This window comes from Haematobia irritans, chromosome 4, assembly GCF_050003625.1.
Source record: "Haematobia irritans isolate KBUSLIRL chromosome 4, ASM5000362v1, whole genome shotgun sequence".
Classification (NCBI taxonomy): Eukaryota; Metazoa; Arthropoda; class Insecta; order Diptera; family Muscidae; genus Haematobia; species Haematobia irritans.
Window position 1 is genome coordinate 30,280,457 of NC_134400.1, and position 20,511 is coordinate 30,300,967.

The 20,511-nt window shown below is 25.9% G+C and overlaps 1 protein-coding gene across 1 annotated transcript; it reads left to right on the top strand.

The window, feature by feature from the left end:
* The first annotated feature begins 729 nt into the window (after window positions 1-729).
* Window positions 730-19,920, top strand: LOC142236091 (uncharacterized). Its single transcript, XM_075307341.1, has 11 exons — window positions 730-885; window positions 964-1,149; window positions 3,609-4,260; window positions 4,560-4,669; window positions 7,847-8,062; window positions 8,477-8,672; window positions 8,735-8,886; window positions 13,614-13,848; window positions 13,908-14,326; window positions 15,419-15,586; window positions 19,608-19,920. The coding sequence occupies exons 1-11, from the start codon at window positions 811-813 to the stop codon at window positions 19,800-19,802; spliced, it is 2,604 nt and encodes an 867-aa protein (XP_075163456.1). The 5' UTR covers window positions 730-810; the 3' UTR covers window positions 19,803-19,920.
* Window positions 19,921-20,511: the final 591 nt, after the last annotated feature.

The following is a 20,511-nucleotide window of genomic DNA, read 5'->3' on the forward strand; positions in this document are numbered from 1 at the left end:
CCAAAATTGTATTTTTGTATTTTTATAGTATATTTTGTCAAAATTTTATTTCTATAGAAAATTTTGTCAAAAATTTATTTCTATAGAAAATTTTGTCAAAAATTTATTTCTATAAAAAATATTCTCAAAAATTTATTTCTGTAGAAAAATTTGTCAAAATTTTATTTTTATAGAAAATTTTTGCAAAATTTTATTTCTATAGAAAATTTTGTCAAAATTTTATTTCTAATAAAATTTTTGCAAAATTTTATTTCTATAGAAAATTTTTGCAAAATTTCATTTCTATAGAAAATTTTTGCAAAATTTCATTTCTATAGAAAATTTTTGCAAAATTTCATTTCTATAGAAAAATTTTTGCAAAATGTTACTTCTATATATAATTTTGTCAAAATTTTATGTCTATAGAAAGTTTTGTCAAAATTATATTTCTACAGAAAACTTTCGGCCCTATGAACTTGTATAAATATGGTTATCAATTATTTTGGTCGATTTCGTTCCAATGTGTGATGTATCTGTATATTTAATATTATATTGTGTATTCTTTAAATTGTTTATTTTATTTAAGGCTTCAATACCATCATGTAGGGTTTATAATCTTCGACGTATCGCCAAATTTACGTCTCTTGTTGATTGAGTTTAGGTTGCATCCATGGTAACCAATTCAAATGTTGTGTTGTCATGGTCCCAAATCTATTTGTTATATTAATGCCCAGGCATAATCAAAGTCCTTCTATGGTTATTTTTCCAAACAATAACAATATAATTAATAATTTTAAAAAATAAAGAATTTTCTTGAAAACATCCAACAATATGGAGGTTATGGAAGAAGGTAATCTTATGGACCGTGTTCCAATATTATTGCAAAGAGATTTGGAATTTTATCAGGTTTGTTCGAGTTTCAATTTAGTATCATGAAATGATATAATCAAAATTATTTGTGCAAAAAATTCCTAATTTTTACAGACCCATCAACGTGTGCTGCAAGAACGTTTATGTACGGGAGTTGTTGGTGGAAAATTAGATTTTCCTCGTTATGCTTCATTTGCTGCCATCAAAATGATTCTATGGTGGGAGGATGAATATTTTGCTTCATATCGAAAGCATTCGGGTCTATTGCATACAGAGAAGGAGCTAAGTGAGGGCGATTTTGTAAGTAAATAACATATATAGAAAAAGGTTTACCAATGTGGGTCATTTACCGAAATGGTACATGGAGTTTTAATTCTATAGAAAATTTTGTCAAAATTTTATTTCTATAGAAAATTTTGTTAAAATTTTATTTCTGTAGACAATTTTATGAAAATTTTATTTCTGTAGAAAATTTTGTCCAAATTTTATTTCTATAGAAAATTTGGCCAAAATTTTATTTCTATAGAAAATATTGTCAAAATTTTATTTCTATAGAAAATTTTGTTAAAATTTTATTTCTATAGAAAAATTGGTCAAAATTTTATTTCTATAGAAAATTTTGTCAAAATTTTATTTCTATAGAAAATTTTGTCAACATTTTATTTCCATAGAAAATTTTTGTCAAAATTTTATTTCCATAGAAAATTTTTGTCAAAATTTTATTTTTATAAAAAATTTTGTCAACATTATGTAAGTGTATTTATAAGAAAAAATTTGACCAAAATGGGCAATTTACCGAAATGATACATGGAATTTTATTTCTAAAGAAAATTTTGTCAAAATTTTATTTCTATAGAAAAATTTTGTCAAAATTTTATATCTATAGAAAGATTTTGTCAACATTTTATATCTATAGTAATTTTTGTCAAAATTTTCTTTTTATAGAAAATTTGGTCAAAATTTTATTTCTATAGAAAATTTTGTCAAAATTTTATTTCTATAGAAAATTTTGCCAAAATTTTATTTCCATAGAAAATTTTTGTCAAAATTTTATTTCTATAAAAAAGTTTGCCAACATTTTGTAATAATTTTAAAAAATAAAGAATTTTCTTGAAAAAATCCAACAATATGGAGGTTATGGAAGAAGGTAATCTTATGGACCGTGTTCCAATATTATTGCAAAGAGATTTGGAATTTTATCAGGTTTGTTCGAGTTTCAATTTAGTATCATGAAATGATATAATCAAAATTATTTGTGCAAAAAATTCCTAATTTTTACAGACCCATCAACGTGTGCTGCAAGAACGTTTATGTACGGGAGTTGTTGGTGGAAAATTTTATTTCTATTGAAAATTTTGTCAAAATTTTTTTTTTATAGAAAATTTTTGTCAAAATTTTATTTCTATAGAAAATTTTTGTCAAAATTTTATCGCTATAGAAAATTTTGCCAAAATTTTATTTCCGTAGAAATTTTTTGTCAAAATTTTATTTCTATAAAAAATTTTGTCAAAATTTTATTTCTATAAAAAATTTTGTCAAAATTTTATTTCTATAGTAATTTTTGTCAAAATTTTCTTTTTATAGAAAATTTGGTCAAAATTTTATTTCTATAGAAAATTTTGTCAAAATTTTATTTCTATAGAAAATTTTGCCAAAATTTTATTTCCATAGAAAATTTTTGTCAAAATTTTATTTCTATAAAAAAGTTTGCCAACATTTTGTAAGCGTATTTATAAGAAAAAATTTAACCAAAATGGGCAATTTACCGAAATGGTACATGGAATTTTATTTCTATAGAAAATTTTGTCAAAATTTTATTTCTATAGAAAATGTTGTTATAATTTTATTTCTGTAGAAAATTTTGTCAAAAATTTATTTCTATAGAAAATTTGGTCAAAATTTTATTTCTATAGAAAATTTGGTCAAAATTTTATTTCTATAGAAAATTTTGTCAAAATTTTATTTCTATAGAAAATTTTGTCAAAATTTTATTTCTATAGAAAATTTTGTCAAAATTTTATTTCTATAGAAAATTTTGTCAAAATTTTATTTCTATAGAAAATTTTGTCAAAATTTTATTTCTATAGAAAATTTTGTCAAAATTTTATTTCTATAGAAAATTTTTGTCAAAATTTTATTTCTATAATAAATTTTTTTCAAAATTTTATATCCATAGAACATTTTTGTCAAAATTTTATTTCTATAAAAAATTTTGTCAACATTATGTGAGTGTATCTATAAGAAAAATTTGGACCCAAATGGACAATTTACCGAAATGGTACATGGAATTTTATTTCTATGGAAAATTTTGTCAAAATTATTTTTCTATTGAAAATTTTGTCAAAATTTTATTTCTATTGAAAATGTTGTCAAAATTTAACTTTTATTGAAAATTTTGTCAAAATTTTATTTCTATAAAAAATTTTGTCAAAATTTTATTTCTATAAAAAATGTTGTCAAAATTTTTATTTCTATAGAAAATTTTGTTAAAATTTTGTAAGTGTATCTATTAGAAAAAGTTTGACAAAAGTGGGTCATTTACCAAAGTGGTACATGGAATGGAAGTATAGGGACCATACATGTAAGTGCCATGTAGGATGCCTGGGATTCAATGATTTTGTATTTTGGTTTATACTAAACCATTCATATATTCGTGATCTTGGTGAAATTCTGAGTGGATCTTGCTATTTATTTGATTTTTATTGATGTTTATAATGTTAATAACAGAAATTAAATCTAGAAAAAAATTATCTTCTCAGTCTTCTGTAGTGGTCAAGACATCCGATCCAGATAAATTTGTAAGTCTTGTAACAAAGTCAGCTGATCTCCTCCTGGAACATTTACACGTACTCTCACAAGAATCTCTGGATCATGCGGATCTTTCTGTACTAACGGCCACTATTGGTGCTGCAGCTCTAGTACGAAATTGCCTAAATGTCTATCTTCAGGCTTGTACAACGAAAATATGTCCTCCTAAGGGGGATGAAAAGGGAGGAGCTTTGAAAATATCTCTCAAACAATATTCCCAAATGTCCGAAGCTTTAGCCGAAAGATTATTGGATTTACATTGTCGCCTTCTACTTTTGTATATAGTCCAGGATGCGGATGCCTTACATTGGGAGGATACCGAGCCATTTTTTGAATCCGAACGTGGCTCGTATACCATACAAATGTGGTGGTTCTATATGTGCGGTACCAAAGATGATCTCTGGAATTCGGTGCCTCCAAAAATGGCTCAACGCATATTCGGTGGCATGCTTAATGAGACCTTGAGCGTTTTGACGGTTCGTTATTCGCAAATTGTGACCAGCCAAGCTCGTGCTCAATTGCATTTGTGTGACATATGCAATATGCTCTTCTGTGTGGCGGAATTATTGCCTCATGTTAGTGAAAGTGGTGAGGCATATGTGGGTGAGTAATTAAGGAATGGTGATGGCCCTTAAGGCAAGCGAAAAGAAATATTTTTTTATGGTATTTCATAAAAAAAAAACTAAATTAACAATGAATTGATGCCCCCTTAAATTTCCAAGTGGCAGCGGAATATTTGCCTCGATTTTTAAAAACCATCCAAGCATAATGGAAAATGAGCCTTATAACATTTTTTCCCCAGATGAGACGATGTGTTGGTTCCTTGTTAAGGTTTAACCAAATGGAATTTGCATCTAATTAACATAGCATATTCAGTCATATGGAGAAATGTGTCTTTCCAGGTTTACAGCTAAATAACCAAAGTGTCATTATACGCGACATACATGCAAAATGCAGGGAGCTCTTCTACTGCCTCCTTTTGCGGGGTGCCCCACTTGGAGTCCTCTCAAAGGTAGGTTTATGGTTTTGTTTTGTGTTTACTTTATGTAAAAGTATTACAGCTGTACTTTCATACAAATATGAAAGTAACATACAAAACATTTGCATTTTTCTGAAATCGTTATGAAACTTTAAAATATGAAATAAGCATATGCGGCCAAATTGCGTACATAGGTAATGTTGGGAGATTAGATTATATGGGGCTATATACCGATATAGACCGATACCGACATTTCTATAGAAATACAATTTTGACAAAATTTTCTATAGAAATAAAATTTTTACAAAATTTTCTATGGAAATAAAATTTTGACAAAATTTTCCACAGAAATAAAATTTTTGACAAAATATTCTATAGAAATAAAATTTTGACAAAATTTTCTATAGACATAAAATTTTGACAAAACTATTTATAAAAATAAAATTTTGACAAAGTTTTCTATAGAAATAAAATTTTGACAAAATTTTCTACAGAAATAAATTTTTGACAAAATTTTCTATGGAAATAAAATTTTGACAAAAATTTCGAGAGAAATAAAATTTTGACAAAATTATCTATAAAAATAAAATTTTGACAAAATTTTCTATAGTATTAAAATTTTGACAAAATATTCTATAGAATTAAAATTTTGACAAAATTTTTTGTAAAAATAAAATTTTGACAAAGTTTTCTATAGAAATAAAATTTTGACAAAGTTTTCTATAGAAATAAAGTTTTGATAAAATTTTCTATAGAAATAAAATTTTGACAAAATTTTCTATAGAAATAAAATTTTGACAAAATTTTCAATAGAAATAAAATTTTGACAAAATTTTCTATAGAAATAAATTTTGACAAAATTTTCTATAGAAATAAACTTTTGACAAAATTTTCTATAGAAATAAAATTTTGACAAAATTTTCTATAGAAATACATAAAATATTGACAAATTTTTCTAAAGAAATTAAAGTTTGACAAAATTTTCTATAGAAATACATACAATATTGACAAAATTTTCTATTGTAATAAAATTTATACTAAATTTTCTATAGAAATAAAATAAAATTTTGACAAAATTTTCTATAGAAATAAAATTTTGACAAAATTTTCTATAGAAATAAAAATTTGACAAATTTGTTTTTCGAAATAAAATTGTGACAAAATTTTCTATAAAAATATTACAAATTTTTGACTAAATTTTCAATAGAAATACATTGAAAAAAATTTCTACAGAAATTAAATATTGAGAAAATTTCCTATAGAAGTAAAATTTTGCTACAAAATTTTCTATAGAAATGAAGTTTTGAAAAGAATTCTATAGAAATAAAATTTCCCATTTTGACAAAATTTTCTATAATATTTTTTCCAAAAAAATTTTCAAAAATTTTCTATAGTTTTTATTTTCTACAGAAGAATTTTTTCTATTGAAATAAAATTTTGCAAAATAATTTTTTTTGTTTGGTAATTTTTTGGTACATTTTTTTGGGATTGTGTGGCAACATGTGTTCACATACAGACTGCACGGTCGCCACACTTGGTAGAATTCTACGAAATTGTAGATTTTTTACTGCTTGGTAGATTTGTAGAACTCTTGATGTTTCGGTAGATTTTGCAAAATATTCCTCTCCAACAAAATTTTCTGTAGAAGTACCATACATTTTTTACTAAATTTTCTATAGAAATAAAATTACAAAATTTTCTATAGAAATAAAGTTTCGGCAAAATTTTATATAGAAATAAAATTTGGACAAATCTTTCTATAGAAATGAAATTTTGACAAAATTGTCTATAGAAATAAAATTTTGACAAAATTTTCTATTGAAATAAAATTTTGACAAAATTTTCTATTGAAATAAAATTTGGACAAAATTTTCAATAGAAATACATAAAATATTGACAACATTTTCTATAGAAGTTAAATTTTCACTAAATTTTCTATAGAAATCAAATTTTGACAAAATTTTCTAAAGAAATAAAATTTTGATAACATTTTTTACAGAAATAAAATGTTCACAAAATGTTCTATAGAAATAAAATTTTCACAAAATTTTCTAAAGAAATAAAATTTTGATAAAATTTTTTACAGAAATAAAATTTTCACAAAATGTTCTATAGAAATAAAATTTACACAAAAGTTTCTATTGAAATAAATTTTTCACAACATTTTCTATAGAAATAAATTTTTGACAAAATTTTCTATAGAAATAAAATTTTGACAACATTTTTTATAGAAATAAAATTTTGACAAAATTTTTTATAGAAATAAAATTTGGACTAAATTTTCTGCAGAAATAAAATTTGGACTAAATTTTCTGCAGAAATAAAATTTGGACAAATCTTTCTATAGAAATAAAATTTGGACTAAATTTTCTGCAGAAATAAAATTTGGACTAAATTTTCTATAGAAATGAAATTTTGACAAAATTTTCTATAGAAATAAAAGATGATCTCTGGAATTTGGTGTCTCCAAAAATGGCTCAACGCATATTCGGTGGTATGCTTAATGAGACCTTGACCGTTTTGACGGCTCGTTATTCGCAAATTGTGAATTATTGCCTCATGTTGGTGAAAGTGGTGAGGCATATGTGGGTGAGTAAGTAAGGAATGGTGGTGGCCCTTAAGGCAAGCGTAATGAAATATTTTTTATAGAAATAAAAAATAAAATTTTCACAAAAGTTTCTATGAAATATAACATTTTGACAAAATTTTCTATAGAAATAAAATTTTGACAAAATTTTCTATATATAAAGAAATACAAATTAGACAAAATATTTTATAGAAATGAAGGTTTGAAAAAAATCTGTAGGAATAAACTTTTCACAAAATTTTCTATAAAAATATTTTTTCAAAAAAAAAAAAAAAATGCACTAAATTTTTTATAGAAAAAAAACTTTCAAATAGTTTTCTTTGTGCAAATAAAGGTCAGTTTAAAAATCCAAATTATAGCATAAACGAAACGAAAGGGAAGGAAAATTATTTTCTTAATTTCCGAAAAAAAAGACTTTAAACCAAAACCATTTAAAGATTATTTCTTTACAACAAAAATGGTTTACTCTATTTTAAGGAACATTGTCTTACTTCAGTGGAAACAATCTTTAAAGCCAAGATCATGAACTTTCTTTTAAATAAAATTTCTTTAGTTTAATAATTTTTTTTCTACATGTTGTGTAGATTTTTTTGGTGTTTTTATATATTGTATTTTTATTTTAGGTATTCCGTAAAGGTTTGGAGAATATGGAAATGTTTTCATCCCGTCATGGACTACCAAGTGCTTGGATAATATTTGCATTACCACGTTTCTTTCCTAAAGATCAGTCGTGTCAATGGGTTACGGAATTTGCTGATCTCAATACAAATAGTGCAATTGCCTTGGAATTGAAAGTTCTATTGGCCTTTCCGGAAGCAGATTGGCCATTCTTGGTGAAGGTAGAAAGTAATTCATAAGTTAACTCTATGCAACACATAATCGTAGGGATGTAGAAAACTCTGTATTCCAGTTACATACTCGTCATAAACTTCCGTAGAGGCGGTGACCTCATTATTCCACTGATATACAGTGAGCGACAAAATAAAGTGTACAAAGCCGAGTTTCTTATTTTGGATTTTTAAGTTTTGAGGAGAGACTTAAATACTCTATAGGTGTCTAACAAAATCGTAGATATAAACGCGACAATAAGAAATATTTTCGTGTGTACACTTTATTCTGACGTTCACTGTATGTACTCAACGAGTGATTTTTAAGAATTTGGAAACAACAAGAATCTCATAAAACTTGTGTTGCACGATATCATTACTTTAGTAATGACATAAATTACCAATTTTTGTGTTTTATTTTTACAGGTCCTTCTGATGAGAGATGCCCATCTAGCTGGTATTATATTGAGACATCTTCTACAACATTTACCCTCTTCGGAAAATTTCAAAAATGTTGCTAAAAACTCCTTTGTTGAAACTGCTAATGAATCTAAGAAATGTGAGGGATTTTTGTGTAGAGGAGAATGCTTTAAGGTATCCGATTTATTGACCGAGGATTTGGGTAAGTTGGAAGAGCAAAGTTTTGGACCATTCTCATAATAAATATGCTATTTCATTTTCTAGATCCTGTTGGTCAATCGAATTGCCAAATTGTTTTGTCATTGACATATTTATTGGTTGCCTTGGGCAAGGCACTGGATATTAAATCATGCTTAGTAAAGGCTTTGGAGGAAATTGGTGCACCCGGATGGAGCGATTGTTTGGACAAACGACAGGTTTTTCTTTATGATAGTTATGAAATCTATATAGAGGGTGGTCCAATCATAAGCTGTGTGGGAAATAAAATTTTGACAAAAATTTCTATAGAAATACAATTTTGACAAAATTTTCTATAGAAATAAAATTTTGACAAAAATTTCTATAGAAATACAATTTTGACAAAATTTTCTATAGAAATAAAATTTTTGACAAAATTGTCTATAGAAATAAAAGTTTGACATAATTTTCTATTTTCTATAAAAGTTTGACAAAATTTTCTATAGAAATATAATTTTGCCAAAATTGTCAATGATAATAAAATTTGGAAAAAAAATCTATCGAAATAAAATGTTGACAAAATTTATGTTGACAAATAAAAATTTGAAAAAATTTTCTATAGGAATAAAATTTTTACAAAATTTTCTATGGAAATAAAATTTTGACAAAATTTTCTATGGAAATAAAATTTTGACAAAATTTTATATAGAACTACAATTTTGCCAAAATTTTCTATAGAAATAAGTTTTTGAGAAAATTTTTCTATAGAAATAAAATTTTAATAAAATTGTCTATAGAAATAAAATTTTGACAAAATTGTCAATGATAATAAAATTAAAAAAAAATCTATCGAAATAAAATTTTGACAAAATTTTCTATAGAAATAGAATTTGGACAAATTTTTCTGTAGAAATAAAAATTTTGCCAAAATTTTCTATAGAAGTGAAATTATGACGAAATTTTCTATAGAAGTAAAATTTTGAGAAAATTTTCTATAAAAATAAAATGTTGATAAAGTTTTTTAAAGAATTAAAATTTAGACAAAAATTTTCTATAGAAATCCAATTTTAACAAAATTTTCTATGGAAATAAAATTTTGACAAAATTTTATATGAAACTACAAATTTGTCAAAATTTTCGTCAGAAATACAATTTTGATAAAATTGTCTATAGAAGTAAAATTTTGGCAAAATTGTCAATGATAATTAAATAAAAAAAATTCTATCGAAATAAAATTTTGACAAAATTTTCTATTTTGACAAAAATTTCTAAAGAAAAAAAATTTTGACAAAATTTTCTATAGAAATATAATTTTGCCAAAATTTTCTATAGAAGTAAACTTTTGACAAAATTTTCTATAGAAATAGAATTTTGACAAAATTTTCTATAGAAATAAAATTTTGCCAAAATTTTCTATAGAAGTAAAATTATGACAAAATTTTCTAAAGAGGTAAAATTTTGAGAAAATTTTCTATAAAAGTAAAATTTTCTATTTTGATAAAATTTTCTATAGAAATAAAATTTTGACAAAAATATCTATAGAAATAAAATTTTGACAAATTTTTCTACGGAAATAAAATTTTGACAAAGTTTTTTAAAGAATTAAAATTTAGACAAAATTTTCTATAGAAATAAAATATAAAAAAAATGGCCTATAAAAATAGAATTTTAACAAAATTTTTGACAAAATTTTCTATATAAATAAAATTTGGACAAAATTTTCTACAGAAATAAAATTTTCTATAGAAATAAAATTTTGACAAAATTTTCAATAGAAATAAAATTTTGACAAAATTTACTATAGGAATAAAATTTTTACAAAATTTTTACAAAATTTTCAATGCAAAAAAAATTTTGACAAAATTTTATATAGAACTACAATTTTGTCAAAATTTTCGGTAGAAATACAATTTTCACAAAATTTTCTATAGAAATAAATTTTTGAGAAAATTTTTCTTTAGAAATAAAATTTTGACAAAATTTTCCATAGAAATAAAATTATTGACAAAATTTTCTATTTTCTCTAAAAGTTTGACAAAATTATCTATAGAAATATAATTTTGCCAAAATTGTCAATGATAATAAAATTTTGAAAAAAAATCTATCGAAATAAAATTTTGACAAAATTTTCTATTTTGATAAAATTTTCTGTAGAAATAAAATTTTGACAAAAATGTCTATAGAAATAAAATTTTGACAAAGTTTTCTATGGAAATAAAATTTTGACAAAGTTTTTTAAAGAATTAAAATTTAGACAAAATTTTCTATAGAAATAAAATTTTAACAAAATTGCCTATAGAAATAGAATTTTAACAAAATTTTCTATATAAATAAAATTTGGACAAAATTTTCTACAGAAATAAAATTTTCTATAGAAATAAAATTTTGACAAAATTTTCAATAGAAATACAATTTTGACAAAATTTTCCATAGAAATAAAATTTTGACAAAATTTTCCATAGAAATAAAATTTTTACAAAATTTTCTATGGAAATAAAATTTTTACAAAATTTTCTATGGAAATAAAATTATTACAAAATTTTCTATGGAAATAAAATTTTTACAAAATTTTCTATGGAAATAAAATTTTTACAAAATTTTCTATGGAATAAAATTTTGACAAAATTTTATATAGAACTACAATTTTCACAAAATTTTCTATAGAAATATTTTTTTTAGAAAATTTTTCTATAGAAATAAAATTTTGATAAAATTGTCTATAGAAATAAAATTTTGAAAAATTGTCAATGATAATAAAATTAAAAAAAAAATTATCGAAATAAAGTTTTGACAAAGTTTTCTATTTTGACAAAAATTTCTATAGAAATAAAATTTTGACAAAATCTTCTAAAAAATATAATTTTGCCAAAATTTTCCATAGAAGTAAACTTTTGACAAAATTTTCTATAGAAATAGAATTTGGACAAAATTTTCTATAGAAATAAAATTTTGCCAAATTTTCTATAGAAGTAAATTTATGACAAAATTTTCTATAGAAGTAAAATTTTGAGAAAATTTCCTATAAAAATAAAATTTTGACACAGTTTTTTAAGCCGGCTATCAATGTAAAAGCTTTTTTCGGAAGGTTCAAGTGTGGTTTATTGTTGGGTTTGATAAACTGCCTGAATTTATTCTGATAATTGGTTGATAGCTTTGCTGCAAGTAGAGGATGCTCATGAGGAATGTGGTAATTCCGAAACGTGCGTCCATCCAACCATCGTGCTGTCTATAGGGCTTTGCCCAAATAAATTTCACAAACATTCTTTTCCTTTGTTGGTTAAGCTACACTTGTAGTTTAGTCAATGTATGGTTTTAAGCAGAAATAAAAAAAAAAACAAAAAAAAAAACAACAACAATGATTAAAGAACAAAAACCAACAATAACAAAACAAAACGAATGAATTAAAATTTAGACAAAAATTTTCTATAGAAATAAAATTTTAACAAAATTTTCTATAGAAATAAAGTTTTAACTAAATTTTTGACAAAATTTTCTATATAAATAAAATTTGGAAAAAATTTTGTATAGAAATAAAATTTTGACAAAATTTTCTACAGAAATAAAATTTTCTATAGAAATAAAATTTTGACAAAATTTTCAATAGAAATAAAAATTTGAAAAAATTTTCTATAGGAATACAATTTTTACAAAATTTTCTATGGAAATAAAATTTTGACAAAATTTTCTATGGAAATAAAATTTTGACAAAATTTTATATAGAACTACAATTTTGCCAAACTTTTCTATAGAAATAAGTTTTTGAGAAAATTTTTCTATAGAAATAAAATTTTAATAAAATTGTCTATAGAAATAAAATTTTGACAAAATTGTCAATGATAATAAAATTAAAAAAAAAATCTATCGAAATAAAATTTTGACAAAATTTTCTATAGAAATAGAATTTGGACAAAATTTTCTGTAGAAATAGAAATTTTGCCAAAATTTTCTATAGAAGTAAAATTATGGCGAAATTTTCTATAGAAGTAAAATTTTGAGAAAATTTTCTATAAAAACAAAATGTTGATAAAGTTTGTTAAAGAATTAAAATTTAGACAAAAATTTTCTATAGAAATCCAATTTTAACAAAATTTTCTATGGAAATAAAATTTTGACAAAATTTTATATGAAACTACAAATTTGTCAAAATTTTCGACAGAAATACAATTTTGATAAAATTGTCTATAGAAGTAAAATTTTGGCAAAATTGTCAATGATAATTAAATTAAAAAAAAATTCTATCGAAATAAAATTTTGACAAAATTTTCTATTTTGACAAAAATTTCTATAGAAAAAAAATTTTGACAAAATTTTCTATAGAAATATAATTTTGCCAAAATTTTCTATAGAAGTAAACTTTTGACAAAATTTTCTATAGAAATAGAATTTTGACAAAATTTTCTATAGAAATAGAATTTTGACAAACTTTTCTATAGAAATAAAATTTTGCCAAAATTTTCTATAGAAGTAAAATTATGACAAAATTTTCTAAAGAGGTAAAATTTTGAGAAAATTTTCTATAAAAGTAAAATTTTGACAAAGTTTTTTAAAGAATTAAAATTTAGACAAAAATTTTCTATAGAAATAAAATTTACACAAAATTTCCTATAAAAATAAAATTTTGACATTATTTTCTATATGAATAAAATTTTTACAAAATTTTTTATGGAAATAAAATTTTCTATAGACATAAAATTTTGACAAAATTTTATATAGAACTACAATTTTGTCAACATTTTCGATTGAAATACAATTTTCACAAAATTTTCTATAGAAATAAAATTTTTACAAAATTTTTCTATAGAAATAAAATTTTGATAAAATTGCCTATAGAAATACAATTTTCCGCAGGAATAAAATTTTGACAACATTTTCTACAGAAATAAAATTTTTTAAAATTTTTCTATGGAAATAAAATTTTGACAAAATTTTCTATAGAAATAAAATTTGACATTGATAACACTTACAGGTATGGAATCAAAAACGTCCACCATGGTTGGAGGCCATAATGCATTTTGCTTATCCTGTACTCAATACCACCGTTGATATGCTAATTAATGCCGTTGAAGCGGGGGCCAGTATGTACCAGGCTATGTCATTGGCCTTAACTTGTGTCTCGGAAATGTGGGATTGCATACCCGAAGGATTGTATAAAGTCACATCATTGTTACAGGATATAACTCCGGTGTCCACAAGGCCTTTGGGTAATAGAAATATCTTTTTGTTGTTATTAATTCTCCCATAAACATTCGTACCTTTTCAGCCGATTCAGTTTTAATGCAGGTTATGTTTGCTGCCTTATATACGGAACTTATTAAGACCGCCGATAAATATGAAAAATCTAATAACGAGGATAGAGCTACAATTTGTTTCACCCTGTCTGAGGCCATTTGTTCCATTGATGAGGATGATAAGCACACTGATCAAATTGATTTATTTCTAAAACAGGCCAAAGATAGTATAATTCTGGAAACGTATGGTGAAGGTGGACGCCGTGTTGGTGGCATGAGTGCTGTTAGTACGGTAAAGATTGATGAAATTGGTACAGCGGATTCGGATCGTATGAGTCATAGTCCTCCGGCTAATTATGCCATGGAATTGGATGTTGGTATAACAGATTTCATAGCTGAAATATTGGCAAGTGATGTCCTTACAACGGATATTGGCAAGCAATCGTTAAAGGTATGTACGAAATGTCAATGGTAGTATTACGTCTAGGGAAGGAATATCTTTCAAAAGCATAATTTTACTTTTGCGAGGAAAACATGGAACATTTTTGTCGCATGAATATTTTTCTCGCCAAATCAGATACATATTTTCCTAGATAATAATATGGTTGAGACAAACATATTACATGTGAATATTAATATTATGTAAATTTATTATACATCCTAAAATGTAGGCTGCATAATAAAATTTTGTCAAAATTTTCTATAGAAATAAAATTTTTACAAAATTTTCTATAGAAATAAAATTTTTACAAAATTTTCTATAGAAATAAAATTTTGTCAAAATTTTCTATAGAAATAAAATTTTTACAAAATTTTTTATAGAAATAAAATTTTGTCAAAATTTTCTATAGAAATAAAATTTTTACAAAATTTTCTATAGAAATAAAATTTTTACAAAATTTTCTATAGAAATAAAATTTTTACAAAATTTTCTATAGAAATACAATTTTTACAAAATTTTCTATAGAGATAAAATTTTTTACAAAATTTTTTATAGAAATAAAATTTTGTCAAAATTTTCTATAGAAATAAAATTTTTACAAAATTTTCTATAGAAATAAAATTTTTACAAAATTTTCTATAGAAATACAATTTTTACAAAATTTTCTATAGAGATAAAATTTTGACACAATTTTCTATAGAGATAAAATTTTGTCAAAATTTTCTATAGAAATAAAATTTTCTATATAAATAAAATTTTGACTAAATCTTTCATAGAAATAAAATTTTGAAATTGTCGATAGAAGTAAAATATTGGAAAGCAATCGTTAAAGGTAGGTGTGCAATTTCAATGGCAGAATTACATCAAGGGTAGGAATATGTTTCAAGAGCATAATGTTACTTTTGCGAGGGAAACATGGAACATTTTTTCCATTTTCTCGCCAAATTAGATACATATTTTCCGAGATAATAATATGTTTGAGACAAACATGTTACACGTTATCCGTGAAAATTAATATTATGTAAATTTAATTTTTTTATAATAATCCTTCACATTGTCGGTGTATAGTGATGAATGTTGTTTAACCATTTCTACTTGCAGGTTTGTTATACCTATTTGAAAAATAACAAGGAATGGCTTATGGAACAATTGGGTACAAGTGAAAATGAACCAAGTCCCTTTCAGGGAGCTCAAGGGCAAAATATTAAGGAAACTAAAGCTCCATTACTCAAAACAATGTTTTTCATAGATCAACATCCATTCGATCAGGTAAATGATATTAAGGTGTAGCGGTAGTATCATACCCACCGTGAAAAAAATATTGTCTTGATCACAATGATTTATTTTTCTGATATAATAAACAAGTATATACGGCCGTAAGTTCGGCCAGGCCGAATCTTATGTACGCTCCACCATGGATTGCGTAGAAACTTCTACGAATGACTGTCATCCACAAACGAATTACTTGGGTTGTGGTATCTTAAAACTTCTTAACATCGTTTTCTAAATTGTGAGTTAGTCCATATGTGGTATATATTAGACAAAAAAGTTATGTATAGGTAAGTCTACAAATAATTACGAATCGATATGGACTTTTGCACGGTGTATAGAGAGCCAGAACTGAAATATGGAGGTCGCTTATATAGGGGCTATATACAATTATGAACTTGATATGGACCGATTTTTGTGTGATTGGGGATCGATTTATCTGAGGGCTATATATAACTATAGAACGATATGGACCTAGGTAGGCATGGCTGTTAACGACCATATACTAGCACAATGTACCAAATTTCAACTGACTCGGATGAAATTTGCTCCTCCAAGAGGCTCTAAAACAAAATTTCGGGATCGGTTTTTATGGGGGATATATATAATTATGGACTGATATGAACCAATTCCTGCATGGTTGTTGGATATCATATACTAACATAACTACAATCGATTTTATGAATCCCATGAGGGTTTAGGACATTTACTACGTTTTTTACGTTTTATACAGGTATATGACATTTTCGACGTTTACAATTTTTTGACAATCGAAAACCTTAAAAATGGCCAATCGGACCATCTCTGCTTCAATCAATCAAAATGATAATATCAATCATAGAATCAATGAAAAATAAATAGAAATAAAAAACATATTTGATTAAAAACAAGTATAAGCGGCCGTAAGTTCGGCCAGGCCGAATCTTATGTACCTTTCACCATGGATTGCATTGAAACTTGTACTAAAGACTGTCATCCACAATCGAATTACTTGGGTTGCGGTAACACTTGCCGATGGCAAGGTTTCTTAAAACTTCTTAACACCGTCTACTCGATTGTAAGTTAGTCCATACGGAGTATATATAAAAAAAAGGTCGATTAAATACTATATAATTCAGTTTGACAAAATTTTCTATAGAAATAAAATTTTAGCAAAATTTTCTATAGAAACAAAATTTCTACAAAATTTTCTATCGAAATAAAATTTTCACAAAATGTTCTATAGAAATAAAATTTTGACATAATTTTCTATAGAAATAAAATTTTAACAAAATTTTCTATAGAAACAAAATTTCCACAAAATTTTCTATCGAAATAAAATTTTCACAAAATGTTCTATAGAAATAAAATGTTGACATAATTTTCTATAGAAATAAAATTTTGACAAAATTTTCTATAGAAATAAAATTTTGCTAGATTACTTTTGGGGATCGGCTATATATAACTGTAGACGGATATGGACCAATTTTGGCATGGTTGTTAGCGGCCATATACTAGCACAATGTACAAAATTTCACCACGTACCAAATTTTAACCGGATCCGATGAATTTTGGTCCTCTAAGAGCTCCGGAAGTCAAATCTGGGGATCGGTTTAAATGGTGGTTATATAATTAAGACCGGTATGGACCAATTTTTGCATGGTTGTTAGAGACCATATACTAACACCACGTACCAAATTTCAACCGGATCGGGCGAGTTTTGCTCTTCCAAGGGGCTCCGGAGGTCAAATTTGGGGATCGGTTTTTTTGGGGGCTATATATAATTATGGACTGTATAAACCAATTCATGCATAGTTGTTGGATACCATATACTAACATCACGTACCAAATTTCAACCGAATTGCATGAATTTTGCTCTTTCAAGGGGTTCCGGAAGTCAAATCTGGGGATCGGTTTATATGGGGGCTATATATAATTATGGACCGATATGGACCAATTTTTGCATGGTTGTTAGAGACCATATACTAACACCACGTACCAAATTTCAGCCAGATCCGATGAAATTTGCTTCTCTTAGAGGTTCCGCAAGCCAAATCGGGGGATCGGTTTATATGGGGGCTATATAATTACGGACCGATGTGGACCAATTTTTGCATAGTGGTTAGATACCATATACTAACACCATGTACCAAATTTCAGATGATCGGATGAAATTTGCTTCTTTTAGAGGGTCTGCAAGCCAAATTTGGGGGTCCATTTATATGGGGGCTATACGTAAAAGTGCACCGATATGGCCCATTTGCAATACCATCCGACCTACATCAATAACAACTATTTATGCCAAGTTTCAAGTCGATAGCTTGTTTCGTTCGGAAGTTAGCGTGATTTCAACAGACGGACGGACGGACGAACACACATGCTCAGATCGACTCAGAATTTCACCACGACCCAGAATATATATACTTTATGGGGTCTTAGAGCAATATTTCGATGTGTTACAAACGGAATGACAAAGTTAATATACCCCCATCCTATGGTGGAGGGTATCAAAATATTTTTTAGTTGATTCTATTAAAAAACAAGTATATACGGCCTTAAGTTCGGCCAGGCCGCGTCTTATGTACCCTCCACCATGGATTGCATAGAAACGTGTGCTAAAGACTGTCATCCACAATCGAATTACTTGCCATCGGCAGGCAACTTCTTAACACCGATTAAATGCGTATGTATATAATTCAGTTCGACAACATTTTCTATAGAAATAAAATTTTGACAAAATTTTCTATAGCAATAAAATTTTGACAAAATTTTACATCGAAATAAAATTTTGACAAAATTTTCTATAGAAATAAAATCTTGACAAAATTTTCTATAGAAATAAAATTTGGACAACATTTTCGGATGAATTTTGCTCCCACAAGAGGCTCCACAAGCCAAATCTGAGCGTCGGTTTATATGGGGGCTATACGTCCGATATGGCCCATTTGCAATACCATCCGACTTACTTCAATAATATCTACTTGAGCCAAGTTTCAAGTCGATAGCTTGTTTCGTTCGGAAGTTAGCGTGATTTCAACAGACGGACGGACGGTCATGCTTAGATCGACTCAGAATTCCACCACGACCCAGAATATAAATACTTTATAGGGTCTTAGAGCAATATTTCGATGTTACAAACGGAATGACGAAGGTAATATATTCCCCATCCTATGGTGGAGGGTATAAAAATATACTTAATTAAAATATTAATTGATTTCTATGGTACTTTCATCAATTCTTTAGTTGATTCAATTAAAAATTTACGTGTATTGTATTTTTATTTATTTATATTTTTTCATATGTTAATGAAATAATTTTCTTATTAGAGATCATAAAATTTGACAACATTTTCAATAGAAATAAAATTTTGACAAAATTTTCTATAGAACTAAAATTTTAAGAACATTTTCTATAGAAATAAAAATTTTAAAAAAATTTTGACGAAATAAAGCTTTGACAAAATTTTCTATAGAAATAAAATTTTGAAAAAAAAATTGAAAATTTTGTTTAAATTTGGTAGATTTTTAGTAAATTTTCTTTCAAATTTTGTTAGATTAATTTTGGCACGAGTGGCAACCATGGTTGTAATGCATTAAAAATCTTGACAAATTATAAAAATTATTTATTTTGCAAGATATCACAAAATTTTCTAATTCGCATCCAAAACACTGAATTCGGAGCATATTTACCTCAAGTGATGCAAATTCAGTGCAAGGGCTGTTGAAATGGTGAATGTCCATCCTATGACAAACCCACTTTGCGCCAATTTTGCACCACTTCCGGATCCCAAAAAGAACATGTTCATGTACTTTTTTGGCGACGCTTTTTATGCTGGGAATTCTTATGTATTTTCCGATTATAATTATAGTTGGATTTTTCTTTACATTTGCGTTATCCCACCAATTTTTTCAATTATTATACACCTTAACTTTATTTGTCAATTTAATTAATTTTCTATACGAATTCCCAACTATTTAATTGGAAATATATTGTGGTTGTATATTTCTTTCTGTGTACAGAAATATTTTTTCTTCTATTTTAGCTATTGACAGGCGCCCTAAAGATTGACTATGTTACATGGCTACAAACGCCTATATCACTCAATCCCGAACGTGCTTGGTTACAATTGTCGCGGCGCTGTGATTTTCAAGAAAACGCTAAACTAGCAATGCCGGAAGTAGCCATGGTGGCAAGCATAACGAAAATTATGAAGAAACGTAAAAATTATGGCAAATAGAGAATGACAAATGAGGGAAAAGGATGTCCTTCTATAAATGTAAACCCAAATCAAAATGAATTTTTGAGAGGCAAAAGAAAAAAAGGATGTAGACTACCATTCACAAATACAAATAGGCTTGTACACGCAAAGAAAAAAACAAACGGAAAACGTGTACCGAAAACGTTTTTGTTTTGTTAAAGTTTTTTTTTTTGAATTTCTTCGAAAATTGTAAACTTTTATCACCAAAAAAATTCGTTTGTTACAAAATTTGTATTTTTTCAATAAAAAAAAATATTTTTGAACCAACAACACAGTCCATTTCGTTTATATGAAGTACTGTTCTTTTCTGACTTTCAAGACTTTAATAAGACACATTTTATTGTTTAATATAGTAGTATGTAATGTTGATCGCCTTTGCGGAATCTTCCGAACATATCTGGAATATATGTAAAAACAAGTATATACGGCCGTAAGTTCGGCCAGACCGAATCTTATGTACCCTCCACCACGGATTGCGTAGAAACTTGCACTAAAGACTGTCATCCACAATCCACTTGGGTTGCGGTAACACTTGTCGATGGCAAGGTATATTAAAACTTCTTAACACCGTGTTCTCAATTGTAAGTTAGTCCATATAAAGGGTGATACGGTCAAAATTTGGTCAAGGGAAAACGCGTGTAAATCGGTGAAATCGTTTATTTAAAAAATCTAATTAAATTTATTTTTT

Excerpts from the sequence above, each read along its gene's own strand:
- LOC142236091 (XM_075307341.1), top strand. The coding sequence starts at position 811 with ATGGAGGTTATGGAAGAAGGTAATCTTATGGACCGTGTTCCAATATTA. Across the intron at positions 4,670-7,846 it reads CACTTGGAGTCCTCTCAAAG|GTATTCCGTAAAGGTTTGGA; the intron begins GTAGGTTTATGG and ends TTTTTATTTTAG. Across the intron at positions 8,673-8,734 it reads TTTATTGACCGAGGATTTGG|ATCCTGTTGGTCAATCGAAT; the intron begins GTAAGTTGGAAG and ends TTCATTTTCTAG.